General features: G+C 45.7%; 1 protein-coding gene across 3 annotated transcripts in view; it reads right to left on the bottom strand.

The window, feature by feature from the left end:
- Nucleotides 1–17902, bottom strand: part of SYTL3 (synaptotagmin like 3) — a 102346-nt gene that overhangs the window by 8551 nt on the left and 75893 nt on the right. For 2 of the 3 annotated variants that reach the window (XM_038760622.1, XM_038760638.1), the window contains 4 exons: nucleotides 16211–16363; nucleotides 11779–11957; nucleotides 9149–9251; nucleotides 7323–7493 (listed from right to left, as the gene is read on the bottom strand). In XM_038760622.1, the coding sequence (XP_038616550.1) occupies nucleotides 7323–7493; nucleotides 9149–9251; nucleotides 11779–11957; nucleotides 16211–16363 (606 nt within the window). The remainder of the gene's footprint in view (nucleotides 1–7322; nucleotides 7494–9148; nucleotides 9252–11778; nucleotides 11958–16210; nucleotides 16364–17902) is intronic. The other variant, XM_038760631.1, reaches the window with a different exon arrangement.

Below are 17902 nucleotides of genomic sequence, written 5' to 3'. Positions count from 1 at the left end.
CCCACTCCCAGCTTGGCCAACGGGAACACCTCCCCTGAGGCGGTCGCTGTTCCTTTCACCTTTCCCCAGGCTGGAGAACCCAGGAGGGATTGCTCTCAGAGTCAGCACTGCTTAGTTTGTTGATTTACTCTCAGTGGGGACAGGAGGAAGTGTGAGAGAGCCCCAAAAGAGGCATCAGACACTGGACCCACTTAGTACGGTCAGCCGGGTCATGCGCCTCTCCTCACAAAGTTAGTCCTCACTAGAACAAGTGGATAGAAGATAGGCCTGGGAGGTCAGAGAAAATGGGTTCTAATCCCAGCTCCACCATTTGTCTGCTCTGTGACCTTGGGGAAATCACTTCTCTGTGCATTAGTTACCTCACCTGCAAAATGGGGGTTAAGACTCAGAGCCCCATGTGGGACAGGGACTGTAACCAACCCAATTTGATTGTATTTCTCCCCACCACAAAAACACAAGCTTAGTACAGTGCCTGGCAACTATTAAGCACTTAAATACCACGATTATCACTATTATTCTTAACAAGGCACTCTTAAAACAAAATTAAGGACCCTGGAACTGGGGGGGTGGGCGAAAGCAGCTGGCAACAATCTTTGTGTTCACAATAGGTGGTTTCCTGGAAAGAACCAGGGCTTGGGAGTCAGAGGATATGGGTTCTAATCCCAGCTCTGCCACTTGTCTGCTGTGTGACCCTGGGCAAACCACTTCACTTCTCTGTGCCTCAGTTACTTCATCTGTAAAATGGGGAATAAGACTGTAAGCCCCACGTGGGACAACCTGACAGTGTCCAACCTCATCAACCTGTATCTACCCCAGCACTTAAAACAGTGCTTGGCACATAGAACTTAACAAATACCATCATTATTAGTAGTAGTAGTAGTATAACAGATTATCACCTGAAGCTGTTTCTAGCCTCAGCTAGAAAGGCACTCCTAGTGCACGGCCTAAGCAGAAAGAGCAGAGGCTTGGGAGTTAGAGGACCTGGGTTCTGATTCTAGCTCTGCCATTTGCTTGCTGGTGACCATGGTCAAGCCACCTAACTTCCCTAGGCCCCAATTTCCTCATCTGTAAGATGGGGACTCAGTACCTGTTCTCCCTCTCCTCTAAGATTTGAGTCCCATGAGTAACAGAATTTACCCATGAATTTATCCAAACCTCTCTTTAACCTGCTGATCTGAGGCTCAGCAGGAAAAACCAAAGGAAGGATGGCAGCCCTCCAACTCCTTTTTGAAATGGTTTTTGTTAAGCGCTTTACTATGTGTCGAACATTGTTCTAAGCGCTGGGGTAGATACAGGTTGATGAGGTTGGACACAGTCCCTGTCCCACACAGTCTAAGTGGGAGGGACGTCTTTTCAGGCTTTTTGATTCTGACCTAGGTGAAACACCTGCTCCAGAACTGAAAGGCGAGGTTGAGGTGCCTGGGAACCCAGATTCGATCAAATCAAGGATTAAGTTGGACGCACCATTTTTAGCCACCCAGGCCTGGCAAGATCTAGAACTAATTTTTTGCCCACTGCGTTGTATTATCAAATGAGTTAACCAGGAAGAGTTAACCTGCTTTTCCCTCTCTCTGGCTGTGTTATCAACTGAGTTAACCAGGGAAGAGTTAAATTGTCTTTCCTTCTCCGGCTTCCCCCCATCAAAATGTTTCTTTCCCCTGAGTCCTTCCGAAATGATTTACATTTTATAGGTTCCCTTTCCCATTACCCCGATCTTAAATAACAACTCATTTGCATGGCTTGACTCAACAGGCCCCAGGGCTTGGTGAGAGCAGCTTAAAACGGTTCTAAAGAACAACCTGTCCCTGGGAGCCTCGGGTTTTGACTCTATGGGTTTCATTCAAAGAACAACCTGTCCCTGGGAGCCAGGGGTTTTGACTCTATGGGTTTCATTCAACGTAAAGTCCCTGGCCTGCTCTGGGATGGGAACCGACTTGGTCAGTCAGTCATATTACTGAGTGCTTACTGTGTGGAAGGCACTGTACTAAGCACTTGGGAGAGAAGAACATAACGATTTAACAGACACAGTCCCTGCCCATGAGTTTAAAGCCTAGAGGAGATGGAGTGCACTCTGGGCATAATAATAATAATAATAACTGTGGTATTTCTTAAGCGCTTACTTTGTTCCAGGCACTGTTCTAAGCACTGGGGTAGATACAAGATAATCAGGTTTTGCACAGTCCCTGTCAACAGTCTTAATCCCCATTTTGCAGGTAAGGTAACTGAGGCACAGAGAAGTGACTTGCCCACGGTCACACAGCAGACGAGTGGCAGAGCCGGGACTAGAACCCGGGACCTTCTAACTCCCAGGCCTGGGCTCTATCTGCTACGCCATGCTGCTTCTCTCATTAGGAATTTAAGGTCCACTAAACCAAGACCTTCAACTGCTCCACCACCACTCTGTTGTTCCCGCTGCCCTGGCTCTGTTCCAAAGGCTTGTTGCCAAGTCTGTTGGCCCAGAGGGGCCATTTGAAAAAAAAGCTCTTGTCCACTCTAACCATGAAACCCCTTGTTCCCACTAAGCTGGAAGGAGCAGACAGTGAAATACACTGCAATATCACCGGTGGCACAATCCTGATCCAACAAATTGTCTCGGAGTGCATCTGTCCTCTTTTTATATGGTACTTAAGTGCTTACTATGTTCCAGGGACCGGTCACAGTGCTAGGGTAGATGCAAGCTAATCAGGTTGGACACGGTCGCTGTCCTACATGGGGATTACAGACTTAACAGCCGTTTTACAGATGAGGAAACTGAAGCCCAGAGAATCTAAGTGACTTGCCCAAAGGCACCCAACAGACAAGTGGCAGAACCAGGATTAGACCCCAGGTCTTTCTGACTCGAAGGCCTGTGCTCTATCCACTAGGCCATGCTATTTCTCACTGCTCTTTTTCACTTCTCCACCTCATTTCTATTTCCCCTTTCTCCTAAAGCAGGCAAAAACCCGGACGCTTGTTGAGGGCAGGGAATGTCCAGGCCTCCAGGAGGCCTTCCCAAACTGAGCCCCTTCCTTCCTCTCCCCCTCGTCCCCCTCATCTTACCTCCTTCCCTTCCCCACAGCACCTGTATATATGTATATATGTTTGTACATATTTATTACTCTATTTATTTATTTTACTTGTACATATCTATTCTATTTATTTTATTTTGTTAGTATGTTTGGTTTTGTTCTGTCTCCCCCTTTTAGACTGTGAGCCCACTGTTGGGTAGGGACTGTCTCTATATGTTGCCAACTTGTATTTCCCAAGCGCTTAGTACAGTGCTCTGCACACAGTAAGCGCTCCATAAATACGATTGATTGATTGATTGATTGTATCTGTTTATTGTTATATTGTAATAATAATGATGGCATTGTTCAGCGTTTACTATGTGCCAAGAACTGTTCTAAGCACTGGGGTAGATACAAGGTCATCATGTTGTCCCACATGGGGCTCACCTCATCTGTAAAATGGGGATTAAGACTAAAACAGAGAAGTGAAATGGCTTACCCAAGGTCACACAGCTGACAAGTAGCCAATTTGTACTTCCCAAGTGCTTAGTACAGTGCTCTGCACACAGTAAGCGCTCAATAAATACGATTGATGATGATGATGAAGTAGCAGAGCCGGGATTAGAACCCACGACCTCGTACTCCCAAGCCCGTGCTCTTTCCACCAGACCATGCTGCTTCTCAAGCCACTCTCCCAAGCTCTTAGCACAGTGCTCTGCACACAGTAAGCGCGCAATAAATATGAATGACTGACTGAGTCCAGAAGGATGAAGTGGCAATCTACCTAAGGTTACTAAGGTGTCTTAGCTGGCAGGTGGGAGGGGGTGCTTTTCCTGGCTGCCTTGTTAAACGTGGGCACATTTTAAGGAGAGGAAAAAAAAAACACTTTTCTCCTCCCTCCACCACCTCATCCCCTCAAATCACTTTCCCAGGGTCAGGAATATTTTATATTTCTGGGAATAAGTTACTTGAAATTGTAAGTTCCTCCCCAAACTCATCTTTTCAGTTTCTGTGATCTAGCAATTTCAACTCTGAAATCTCCACTCAGCCTTCAGGCTCCCTACGCTACTCTGGCCACTTTCCTGGACTAGATACACAGGACAAGACATAGGCTGCAGTTGTTGCAGGGATATGGGGGTGGCTTAATGGATAGACCATGGGCCAGGATGTCAGGAGGACCTGGGTTCTAATTCCAGCTCAGCCACATTTATGCTGTGTGACCTCGGGCAAATCACTTCACTTTTCTGGGCCTCAGTTACCTCATCTATCAAATAGGGATTAAGAGTGTGAACTCCATGTGGGACAGTCACTGTGTTCAACATGATTAACTTGTATCTACTCCAGTGCTTAGAACAGTGCTCGGCACATAGTAAGCACTTCACAAGTACCCCTTTTAGACTGTAAGCCCACTGTTGGGTAGGGACTGTCTCTATATGTTGCCAATTTGAACTTCCCAAGCGCTTAGTACAGTGCTCTGCACATAGTAAGCGCTCAATAAATATGATTGATGATGATGATGATGAAGTACCATAATTACCATTATTATTATTATTATTAACATGAAATGTTCCCTCAGCTTAGGACACAGCGCTCCCCTAGGCTGTAAGCTCACTGTGGGCAGGGAACACGTCTACCAACTTTGTTATATTGTACTCTCCCAGGTGTTTAGTACAGTACTCTGCACACAGTAAGTGCTCAATAAATACCATTGATGGATTGTTTCCTTTTCTAGGCACCTGCACTAATTTGTTATTCTTACCATTTTTTGCTACTTTTGCTAGAATGCAAGTGAATTAGCAGCAAATTGCACTATTGGCTTTGGGTATCGTCTCCCTCCTTTCTCCCACACCTATTCTCTGTCCAGATCATCATCATCATCAATCGTATTTATTGAGCGCTTACTGTGTGCAGAGCACTGTACTAAGCGCTTGGGAAGTACAAGTTGGCAACATATAGAGACAGTCCCTACCCAACAGTGGGCTCACAATCCAGATAAGACTCGTGCCCAGTTCAATGGGAAACAAACGACTCCCCAGGAGCCAGCAGGCTTCACGGCCCCCGGCCATGCAGTCCAGAGGTGCATTCCGGGGTCCATGATGGGGAGAGCCCAGTGGCCATGATTTTGGGGGTCGTCCGTCTGTGCTTGAGCACAAGGTGATGGGTCTGCCTGGTGGGTCAGTCAGTCGTAGTTCCAGAGAACTGTTACAGTTGGCGGTCAGTTGTAGCTCATTGTGGGCAGGGAATGTATCTGTTTATTGTTCCACTGCACTCTCCCAAGGACCTAGTACAGTGCTCTGCACACAGTAAGTGCTCAATAAATACAACTGAATGACTGAATAAACATTATTGAGTGCTTACTGTGTGCAGAGCACTGTACTAAGCGCTTGGCTGAGTACAACATCACAATGTAACAAACGTCTCCCTTGGTTTAGTCTTCCCCACTGCAAGGGATGGAACCAGGCTTATTTTGACACTTGGGTAGCTACTGAAAGAACATGGGCTCAGGAGTCAGAGGTCATGGGTTGTAATCCCGGCTCTGCCACTTGTCTGCTATGTGACCTTGGGCAAGCCATTAATTTCTCTGTGCCTCAGTGACCTCATCTGTAAAATGGGGATTAAGACTGAGCCCCATGTGGGACAACCTGATTACCTTCTTTCTACCCCAGTGCTTAGAACAGTGCTTGGCTCATAGTAAGGACTTAAAGAATACCATAATTATTATTATTATTACCGCTGGTGCAGTCCTGGGGACTGCGGGGTGGGGGGCTGGAGAGGATGGCAGTTGAGACCCCCATATGTCCCCAAATTTTGTCTTTCCAGTCAGTGAAAATCAGCATTCCAGGAGAAGGTTGGCACAATCGTCTGCAAATATTTACTGGCACACATGGGATTAGATGGGTAATTTGGGAGCTGGAATCAGAGGATCTCATCTGGCAGAAAGCATTTGGTATCTACTGCTATAGGCCTTGTTTTCCTCAATCAACCATATTTATTGAGCACTTACTGGATCCGAGCACTGTACTAACAGACACATTTCCTGCCCACAATGAGCTAACAGTCTAGAGGGGAAGGTAGATATTAATATAAATGAGTAAATTACAGAGATGTGCATAAGTGCCGTAGGGCAGGAGGGGAGAGGGTGAATAAAAGAAGCAAGTCAGGGTGACTCAGAAGGGAATGGGGAAAAAGGGAAATGAGGGCTTAGTCAGGGAAGGCCTCTTGGAGGAGGTGTGGCTTCAATATCCTCCTACTCAGTAACTCCAATAGAACCCCTCAAGGTGTTTGCTGGGACTGTCCACCACAGAGATTAGGCCCATATTGTTTCAGTTGAAGTTCCTACCAGAGTAATAAAGCTGATACCAGAGGACTTAGGGAAATCTGAGCAGCAGGTAAATTGTCATAATTTACCTCACATTTATATCAATGGCCAAAGCCATCTGTTTCTCTCTTTCCCATTTAACGTTTTCCCAATCAAATTCAAATCAAATCCTATACAACCATGCCCTTGTTTCAGTGTTTTCTATTCTCTAGCCCCTGAAGAACAACATATGTGGATTTGGTTACGGGGTAGATTTTTCTTCTAGAGAAGCAGCGTGGGTCAGTGGAAAAAGCACGGGCTTTGGAGTCAGAAGTCATGGGTTCAAATCCCAGCTCCATCACTTAGCTGTGTGACTTGGGGCAAGTCACTTCACTTCTCTGTGCCTCAGTTACCTCATTTATAAAATGGGGATTAAGACTGTGAGGCCCACGAGGGACAACCTGTTCACCTTGTAACCTCCCCAGTGCTTAGAACAGTGTTTTGCACATAGTAAGCACTTAATAAATGCTATTATTATTATTATTATTATTATTCTAAATCCAGGAGTTTGCACGCTTTATTCAACCTTCCTTCAGCCCCACAGCACTTAGGTAATATAGGTGCATTTATATTAAATGTCTGATGTCTGTCCCTCTCTGGACTAAAAGCTCCTTTTTTATGTCATTTGTTAAGCACTTATTTGGCGCCAGGCACTGTACTAAGAGCTGGGGTGGATTCAAGGTTGGACACAGTCCATATGCCACCTGGGGCTCACAGTTTTAATCCCCATTTTATAGATGAGGTAACTCAGGAGCAGAGAAGTGACTTGCCCCAGATCATAAAGCAGACAAATAGCTGAGCTGAGATTAGAACCCAGGTCATCTGACTCTCAGGCCCAAGTTCTATTAAATAGACCATGATCCCTTGTGATCGGGGATCCTGTCTACCAACTCTGTTGTGCTGTATTCTCCCAAGCGCTTAGTAGAGTGCTCTGCCCACTGAAGCACTCAATAAATACCACTGATTGGTGGAGTTACCTTGGCTTTGAGCTGATACCAGTGGAATGCCTGAGTTCTGTGGTCTTCGAAGTTCCAGGAGGCCAGAGGAATCAACACCTCTCCCAGAAACACCCTTCGCGTGAGAGTCCCTCGGTGCCACACTGAGATCTGCAACAACCGCGTCACTAGCTGGGCATGATCCACGAGATACTGCAATGAGTCAAACACAGTGCCTGGTGAAACAGCCTTTTCTTTCTCTCTCGCTCATTCTCTCTCTCTCTCTCTCTCTCTCTCTCTCTCTCTCTCACACACACACACACACACACACACACACACTGTCTCTCTCAGACTCAGCATATGCACTAGATGAGTTCTGCAAAGTGTCAACAGTTTTGCTGTCTCCTACTAGGTCTTTTTTTTTTGTTTTTAAAGAATCTTCCACCCTAAGTGTCTGCCCTCCCTGGGGAACGATCCTCTATTAAAATTTGGTTGCACATGGAACCTGACAGATAATGAACAGTGGGCTTACCAGATGCTCCACTCTGCAATTCCCTGCAAACATGCAGGTGCTTTCATTTTTTTTCTTATGGTATTTGTTAAGTGCTTACTATAATAATGATGGCATTTATTAAGCTCTTACTATGTGCAAAACATTGTTCTAAGCACTGGGGTCGGTACAAGTTAATCAGGTCAGACATGGTTCCTGTCCTGCAAGGGCTCACAGTCTAAGTAGGAGGGAGAACAGGTGTTGGATTCCTCAGTTGAGGAAACTGAGGCAGAGGGAAGTTAAGTGACTTGTCCAAGGTCACACAGGAAGCAATTGGAGGAGCCGGGATTAGAAGCCAGGTCCTCTGACTTCCGAGCCCATGCTGTTACCACTAGGCCACGTTGCTTCCCCAGATCTTAGTGGAGCTTCTTTACCACCACTCCCTTTGGTGACTTGAATCTGAAGCCTTCAAAGACAGAGCTAGCCAGTAGCAGACCTCACAAAAGTGTACACATGTGCATGCGCATACACACACACTACACACGCACACAAACACACACACAATGGCCATTCCGCTCAACTATCCCAACTACCCCTCTCCCCACAGAGCAAACCATCAGCTCTGAAACAATTTACATTTCTTAATGCTCTACAGTGGAAAAAAAAACACCACCACAAAACACAGTTTTTTCTTTAAAATATCAGGATGGCTGGTACCCAGGACCTGGGCCCTGGAGGAAAACTGCCTTGGGCAGGGAAAAGGTCTACTATCTCTGCTGTATTATGTTCTCCCAAGCACTTAGTACAATGCTCTGCATAGAGTAAGCACTCAATGAATACCACTGATCGATTGATTGGCTGAGCTTCATTCATGGGGTGCCTTGTTCGAGACACCCCTGAGCCAAATGCCAAGGTGGAGCAGGACAGGCCAAGGAAAGAATGAGTTCTCCATGGCCCGGGGCTTAGATGGAGGAAGAGAACATCTCTCCCTCTAGACTATAAGCTCGTTGTGGGCAGGGAATGCGCCTGCTTATTGTTACACTGTACTCTCCCAAGTGCTTAGTACAGTGCTCTCTGCACACAGTTAACGCTCAATAAAAATGATTGAATGAAGGAAGAGACCCAATCAGATTGTCTTTTCATCATTTTCCAGAAATCGCGAGTCAAGCCCCATTCCCAAGTTCAGTTAACGCGGCAGTTTTCCTGGGCGAAAGCTCAAAGTTATTTTCTACCAACTAGCAACTGATTAACAGGGCTCTGCCGAAGTGTCTCGGGGTCTTCGCTGGAGGCTTTGGACTAGATATCACTTGGACTTCGATCTTTAGATCTGAGCACCTCACAGGAAAGGCCCATTCTGCCCAGTTTGCTTACTTGGTACCTTTAAAGTCTCATGGAAGGCAGGATCCACCGTGTTCTTTTTGACACTTGTCTTCCGTTTTCCTTGAGATGATTTGTCGGGTAGCAAATAAGACTTTACATACCTAGTGACCAAAGACAGAAAGGCCAAGATCAAAGCTTCGAACTGACCTGTCCCAGATGGGAAGGGTTGGGGCTGAGGAGGAAGAGTACACTGAATAAAGGAACATTCCCTCCCTTCTGCTCCTCGAACTCTTTCTCATCTCGTGGTGCATTTTCAGCTGGTGAAAAGGGTGTGTTGATCATCCCTGCAGGTTAATGGGCTGTGGTTTATAAGACACGTCCAGGATAAACAGGGGGAGTCTGAAGTCTGTTTACTTTCCAGTTTTTCTGCCAACTTTTTTAGACAGCTGACTGGCAGAGCCCTTTGGGCTGTTATGCTTAATTCTCCTCCCTACTGAGGTGTTGTTTCCCAGTTCTTCCAGGTCCTGCTCCAAAAGTCCTCCAGATTATCTCCTCCCAGTCCATTTTTTTTAATTTTCATTTTCTGTGGTATTTATTATGTGCTTACTATGTGCCAGGCACTGCACTAGGCATTGGGGTAGATACAAGGTAATCAGGTTGGACATAGTCCCTTTCTCACATGGGGCTCACTGTCTAAATCCTCACTGTACAGATGAGGGAACTGAGGCCCACATAAGTGAAGTGACTTGTCCAAGGTCACACAGCAGGCAGGTGGCGGAGGGAACAAGGGGGCTGCATTTTCGCTGATCCAGACAGACCCACACTGCTGGGGGAACTTTCGTCACCCTGTTATCACTTTCGACCTGCTTCGAAACATGCCTTCGGGCAATCAATAGGCGGGGAACTAATTCTGCTGTAGGGTACTCTCCCAAGAGCTTAGTACAGTGCTCTACCACAGTAAGCCCTTAGTAAATACAACTGAATGAATGAATCCTTCTAGGCCAGTTTTCAAGAGGAGACCTCCACCTGCTCTCACCTGCTTTTGAAATCCACTCCCTCCATCTGCACCTCCCATCCCCATCCCTTCTTTCCCCATAAAAACACTTATGCCCACTCTTCTTCCCTTCCTGACCATCATCTTCAACTTTCCACTCTGTGTAGGCTCCTTCCCTTCTGCCTTCAAACACACCTTCATCTCCCTTAACCTAAAAACACCTTCACTTAATCCCACTGCACCTTTGAGCTAGAACCCTTCTCCCTCCTATCATTTCCATTCAAGCTCCTCAAATGGGTCCTTTACACCTGCTGCCTTCCATCTTGTCTACTACAAGGAGGTCTCTGCTTGACCTCTACAATTCTGGTTTTTACACCCTTCCCACCACTGAGACTGTTCACTCCAAGGTCACCAAACCCAAACTGCCTTTACATTGTTATTCTCCACCTACCTTTTCCATCATTTTGACATCAGTCTCCTCCCTGTCTTTCAAGCCTATAACCATGGCATTATTATTACTGGCTTCCCACCCCTCTCTTTTAAACCCCCACATCAAGTCTGTCACCAAATCCTGTCACTTCACCCTCCCTAACATCTCCGGAGACCACCGCTTCCTCTCCAAACTGCCACCAAGCTGTTCTAAGCACTTGCTAGATCCTGACTCGACTGTGACATCAGCCTCCTCACTGACCTCCCTGCCTCTAACCTCTCCCCTTTCCAGTCCATACTTTGCTTTGTGCCCAGATTAAGCCGCTACATTCCCCTCCCAGGTCTCTGTTCACCCAGGCTGGGGCTTTCCCATGTATAACAGCCTCCACTCCACAGTGGCTCCATCTTCTGATGTTGCATATCCATATGCCCAAACACAGTGTGGCCTAGTGGATAGAGCACGGGCTTGGGAGTCGGAAGGATCTGGCTTCTAATCCCAGCTCTGCCATTTGTCTGCTGGGTGACCTTGGGCAAGTCATTTCTCTTTTCTGTGCTTCAGTTACCTCATCTATCAAATGGGGATTAAGACTGTGAACCACATGTGGGACACGGATTGTGTCCAACCTGATTTGCTTGTGCCTACCCCTGCACTTACTACAGTGTCTGGCACATACTAAGCACTTAAATACCATAAGAAAAAAAAACAAACACGGCACATCGTGGGGTGGAAGACAACAAGGTTTGTGTACCTTTGTATGCTGGTGGCACTAGGGATAATGAGCCCTGTGGTGTGGGTCTGCCTTAACATTGGGATTTTGCAAGGATGCAACGCCTGTCCATAAGAGAAATGTGGGGACCACAAAGGCATCCAAAGAGCATTAGAGGATTGTTCTTTATGACCATCTTTGGGCAATCTCCATGGTAAGAAACAGTGGATTCGTTAATAGCCTTGACAAGGTCTCTTGGTACCCTATAATTCTAGGGATTTGATGAATTAGGGGATGTGACGGCCCCTACTCTCCTTGAGATAATATTACAGGCAAGTTAAATTTCTTCCCATTTCTCAGCTGAAACAATTTATATGCTCAGAGACACCCCCTGGTATTTTCAAAATGCAGAACCACTGCTCTGTTTGAAAACCCCATTAAAAACTCCAAAAAAGCAGATAACCCCCACCCACAAGCCTTTAATGGGGAGAAAGACAAGATGGGGAGGGTGGGAAGGGATAATTTTCCTTTTCCTTTCAATAAAAAAGAAAAGCTTACGGGTTGCACTTCTTTTTCTTTTCTTCTCCGTAGGCCAGGTTCTTGCAGGCCTTGACGCAGACTTCCAGAGTGCGGGTTTTGAAGATGTAGCGGATGGCAAATTCTATTTCTCCAGTGACGTCAGCCTTGTCGAAGTTGCCCGCTTCGGTACAGGTGCTGTTAAGGCTGATCAAACTACCCTGAGAGGTTTGACAACAGGAATCGATCAATCAATTATATTTATTGAGTGCTGACTGGGAGCAGAGCACCACACTAACCGCTTGGGAGAAGACAATTTGACAGAGTGGTACACTACAACAATCAACAAGAAATAGAAATAAATGAATTTGCAAGTATTCGGCAGTCCCTATTTCCTCCCTGTCAAAACTTGATGTCTGTCAAACAGTCCAAAATCAACACAAGCCACCACTAAAATAACATTTATGTTAGATGCATGTGTACAGAATAACATAAGTTGCGGATTTTCAGGTGACTCTTTATGAGTGGTTTTGGGCTCGGTTACATTCAGGATGACTCTCAGATCAGCATTTCCTTCCTGGCTCTGTTTCCAGTACAATACCTCCTTGGAGTCATATGGAAATGCTAGCGTTAGGTGTTGAGTAGACTCCCAGTTTGATGACTGAACTATGCAACGTCCCCCTCAGGAATGCCTGGTTGGGACCCCAGAAAATGTTCTTGGTGGGTTGTCAGGGGGCGGAGTGGGAGGAACCTGCAAAGCCAGGCAATGCTGAGCTACATGCCACAGCAATCAATCAATAAATCAATCGTATTTATTGAGCGCTTACTGTGTGCAGAGCACTGTACTAAGCGCTTGGGAAGTACAAGTTGGCAACATATAGAGACAGTCCCTAGCCAACAGTGGGCTCACAGTCTAAAAGGGGGAGACAGAGAACAAAACCAAACATACTAACAAAATAAAATAAATGGAATAGATATGTACAAGTAAAATAGAGTAATAAATATGTACAAACATATATACATATATACAGGTGCTGTGGGGAAGGGAAGGAGGTAAGATGAGTGGGGGGGGGGACAAGGGGAGAGGAAGGAAGGGGCTCAGTCTGGGAAGGCCTCCTGGAGGAGGTGAGCATCTCGTAACCTCCCCAGCACTTAGAACAGTGCTTTGCACATAGTAAGTGCTTAATAAATGCCATCATTATTATCTCCCTCCACACACCCCCGGCCCCTACATGTGAGCACCAAGACAATAATAACAACTCCGGTAATAGGTGTCTACTATATGCCAAGCACTATTTGAAGCACTGGAGTAGATGCAGGATAAACGGATCCCACATGGGGCTCACTGTCTAAGTAGGAGACAGAGCAGGCATCGAATGCCCATTTTGCAGATGAGAGAACTGAAGCACAGAGAATGGTAACAATAACAGCAATGATGAAAATATTAATTGTGGCATTTCTTAAGGACCTACTATGCGCCAAGCATTTACTAGGTGCTGGGGTAGATACAAGATAATCAGGGCTCACATGAGGTTCACACTCAAAGTAGGAAGGAGAAGAATTTGTGAAGCCCCATTTTCAGATGAGGGAATTGAGGGACAGAGAAGTGAAATGACTTGCCCAAGATCACATAGTAGGTGAGTGGCAGAGTAGGGATTATAACCCAAGGGCTTTGACTTCCAGTCCCCTGCTCTTCCCACTAGACAACACTGCTTCTCCTCATGACAATGTACTTAATATTGAGCAATGGGGTTCAATCGGCTCCCAGCATCATCAACCTGAATATATACAGCCTCTGCAATCTGTTACTGGACAAGAAAACTTTGAACTGCAAATGCATCCCACATGCACACACTCATGTAAACACATACACACACACAGACACTCTCACCTGAAGTCATCGCATCGAACTGACCAGTTACCCAAACTGAGATTAATTCAGATAATCGAGCAAAATGAGCAGGGGCTAATTGGGTTTCATATCTGCATTTTGGATTACCCGAGCTAGCCTTGGCTCCAATAAGTTTGGATTAAATGGGATATCGGTAAAACACATGCACCCTTATATGAGTATTTCTACTGCTTGGACACAAGCCTTATCTCCATTTTTCAGATAAATAAACGGAGACAGAAAGGGTTAAACAACTTGGCCAAGTGACCCAGAAAGTAGCATTCCAGGCCCAGATGCCTTTGGCCTTGTAAAATGGTGCAATGGACACAGGACGGGCTGGGAGTCAGGAGACTGGGGTCCAGCTCTGCCACAACCTGCTGTGTGACCTAGGACAAGTCACTTATCTTCCCTGTGCCTTCCTTTCCTTATCTGTAAAATGGGGACAGTAGCTCTTGCTTCTCCCTAACCTCACATGGGTATTAGACGGATAAGATAACTGTACATTCACTTCCAGGGATCTAACCTTTGGCCCGAGTATCATTACCACATCACCCACCACCCTCATAAAGTTCAATGTCCATGCTCTTCCTTACAGCTCTGGGGGATCAGGGCAGATGGGTGAAATTCTCTCAGTGCCAGACCTAGGGGTTTGGGCAGGCTTTGCTCTCCCTCACCACCCACGGCCTCCCTCTCAGCTGAGGCCCTTCGCCCCCTTCTACTAAAGCTGAACCATCACACCCATCTCTTCAGTCCCCTGAGCGCTCTGGGAGTGGAGCTGAGGTGAGCAAATCAATCAATGGCATTTATCGAGTGCTTAGTGTGCAGAGCCCTGCACTGAGCATTTGGGAAAGGGTTGATAGACACGTTCTCTGTCCACAATGAGCTTACAGTCTAGAGGGGGTGTAGTCAAGGAGGAAGATAGCGGCTGACATTGGTCCAGGTTAGCTCAGGAAAGTGGTGTGGCAGGACTGATATTTCTGGGCCTGTGGTGGTATTTCCCAGTCAGAAACAGAACCAGGGCTAGAATGTAAACTCCAACCTAACCAGTCTGGGGATATCGCTATTGAACTCCTGGCTTCTCTATACAAAAGAATAATGATGATAATAATAATAATGGTATTTGTTAAGCGCTTACTATGTGCAAAGCACTGTTCTAAGCACTGGGGAGGTTACAGGGTGATCAGGTTGTCCCACGGGGGCTCACAGTTTTAATCCCCATTTTACAGATGAGGTAACTGAGGCACAGAGAAGGTAGGTGACTTGCCCAAAGTCACACAGCTGACAGGTGGTGGAGCCAGGATTAGAACCCATGACCTCTGACTTCAAAGCCCATGCTCTTTCCACTGAGCCATACTGCTTCACACCCAAGTTTTTAGGGGCACCTCCTGCCCTCCTTCAACTCTTCCTAATAATAACTGTAGTCTTTGTTAGGGACTCAATCAAGCAATCAATCAATGGTATTTATTGAGTACTTACTAGTGAAGATCATTGTACTAAGCACTCAGGAGAGTACAAAGCAAAGTTAGCAGACACGTTCCCTGCCCACAGTGAGCTTACAGTTTAGAGGTACCAACTCACTGGGCACCAAGCACTGTACTAAGCACTGAACAAGGAGTAGACGTATTCTCAAAAAACTCCAGTGGTTGCTCATCCACCTTCACAAACAAAAACTCCGCACATTGGCTTTAAAGCACTCAATCACCTTGCACCCCCAAAACGTAACCTCCCTACTCTACTATAACCCAGCCTTCACACTTCACTCCTCTTATGCTAATCACCTCACTGTGCCTCTCTCTCATCTATCTCGCTGCCCATTCCTCTCCCATGTCCTAGCTCTGGCCCAGAATGTCCTCCCTCCTCAAATCTGACAGACTCACCTCCCCCTTCAAAGCCTAATTGAAGGCGTATCTCCTCCAGGAGGCCTTCCTTGACTATGCTCCCCCTTTCCCCTTCTCCTACTCCCTTCCGCGTCACCCTGACTTGCTCCCTCTTCTTTCTCCAACCCTGATTCCCTAATTTTCGGAAGCCGTAAGTGACCTTTCAACAGGAAGGGACATGGGCAAGCGGGTTTCAAGGATGAGATAGTTGCTTTACCGGAGTCCATTTTTCTCCAACAAAAACAAGCAGTCCTGCAATTTACAGATGCAGGTGGCAATTAATCCCATCCATAATAATCAATGACACACCTATAAATCACAAAGTCTCAGATTGTGAGACAGTAGAGACAAGCAGTAGTATTAAGCACTCGGGAGAGTGAGAGTTCAATATAACAAAGCTAGTAGACCTTTTCCCTGCCCACAAGGAACTAACATCTTAGATAGGGAGACAGAAATTGAAATGAATAATGGATATCTATATAAGTGCTTGGCCTGGGATTCAAATTCCCTAACAGTTTAGTCAAGGTTGAATTTTCCTGGGCTCCAATACATAAGTAAAGCCTTTATCCCTTTTTAATTCAGTCTATAATCCACCCAGCTGGTTTTTCAAAAATCCATAGCACAACCCTAATACTTCCAACTCACTGGTGGGCTATCACCTCTATATATGTTTATCAGCCATCAACAAAACCAGTTCCAAACTTACATGTTTCTTGCCTCCCGAAAAGACGGTGCTGTGAGTAGGGCTCGATGACCCATCTTCTTTCCTCTTCGAAGTGATGCTGGTAGAGGTTTTAGGATCCTCTTGATTTATAAGTTGGAGAAGTTTTGGTGAAGCCTCTATCTGTAAAATAGAATACTACAATAATTTGCTTACCTGGTTGGTTTCTGTCAATTGTCCGGTGACTTCAGGAAAGCAAACAGTAAGACACCAATAATTCATGTAATCCATTGTGTCATTTTCAGGTCCATGAATGAACATTAGCTATCATATCTTTATACTTTTTAACAGACATAAGTACTAGGAACATTCAGACTTCAGTGCAGGTGTGCCAGTGGGGATTTCTTCAAACAAAACCCAAACTGCAGACTATACACCAGGGCATTTGGCTTCTAAGAAACGCAATGCTGCCTCAAAGGGCAGCATCAATATTGCTCATGAAGAGAAAGATACTGCATTAACATATGAATTAAAATTGATTGCCCTTTCTACTTGTAATGGATGCAGCCTCATTCATCCAGCCTTTTACCCAGCTCTGGCAAAAATAAGCAGAAGAGTTGCTAACTCCTGATGCTCTCTTATCTGAGGCTCTAAAGGTTTTTCATCAACTTAGAGAAACCACTGGCAGAGCTGCTCCAAAAATCCCAAACCCCAGCACTCACAAAACCTATGCATTTTCCTGAGTAAAATATTGTGAGGGGAGAGGAGGAGGAGGGGGAGGAGGATGAGGGAAGAGGGAGAGGAAAAGATAGGCAAAGAAAGAATAACTTAAGCTGCCCTCCCTGATGCCATCCTCCAGAAGGCCTTCCTAGACTGAGCCCCTTTTTTGTTCTCCTCCCCCTTGCCCCCCGCTCTGCCCTACCTCCTTCTCCTCGCCACAGCACTTGTATGTATTTGTACATACTTATTACTCTATTTTACTTGTACACATTAACTACTCTATTTTATTAATGATGTGCATATAGCTATAATTCTATTTATTCTGATGGTTTTGACAACTGTCTACATGTTTGTTTTGTTGTCTGTCTCCCCCTTCTAGACAGTGAGCCCACTGTTGGGTAGGGACCGTCTCTATATGTTGCCGACTTGTACCCAAGCACTTAGTACAGTGCTCTGCACACAGTAAGCGCTCAATAAATATGATTGAACGAATGAATGATCAATCAGTTGTAATTATTGAGTGCTTACTTGTGTGCAGAGCACACAAGTAAGCACTTTGGAGAAGACATTATAACAGAGTTAGTAGACATGTTCCTTGCCCACAATGAGCTTACAGTCTAGAGGGAATACCACACTTTCCCCAAATTTGGCCCTGGTCTTGTTTCTTTTTTAATTATTTTTTTCCTTTCCAAATAGGGAAAGGAGACTGGTTTGAGTCCATGCACCCTGAGAATGATCAATGAATAATGATTTAATTCGATTTGGTTCCCTGCTTTGGAACAGACAACTATTCATAAGCATCAGGTGATGGAATCACCCACCAAGGAGAGACAGGGGCAGCTTTGCTTCAGAAAATGCACAGCCTTCCTGACAGACATTCTGGGAACAGTATGGGGTGTTAAGTACCTTAAATATCTACTCTTAGTAAATGGATTCATGACAAGCAGATTGGCCTACTGGAAAGAGTATGGGCCTCGGAGTTGGAGGACTCAGATTCTAATCCCAACTCCTCCACAT

Source organism: Tachyglossus aculeatus, chromosome 2 (assembly GCF_015852505.1).
Source record: "Tachyglossus aculeatus isolate mTacAcu1 chromosome 2, mTacAcu1.pri, whole genome shotgun sequence".
NCBI lineage: Eukaryota > Metazoa > Chordata > Mammalia > Monotremata > Tachyglossidae > Tachyglossus > Tachyglossus aculeatus.
Note: the sequence above shows the minus strand (reverse complement) of the source record. Positions and strands in the feature narration are given on the sequence as shown.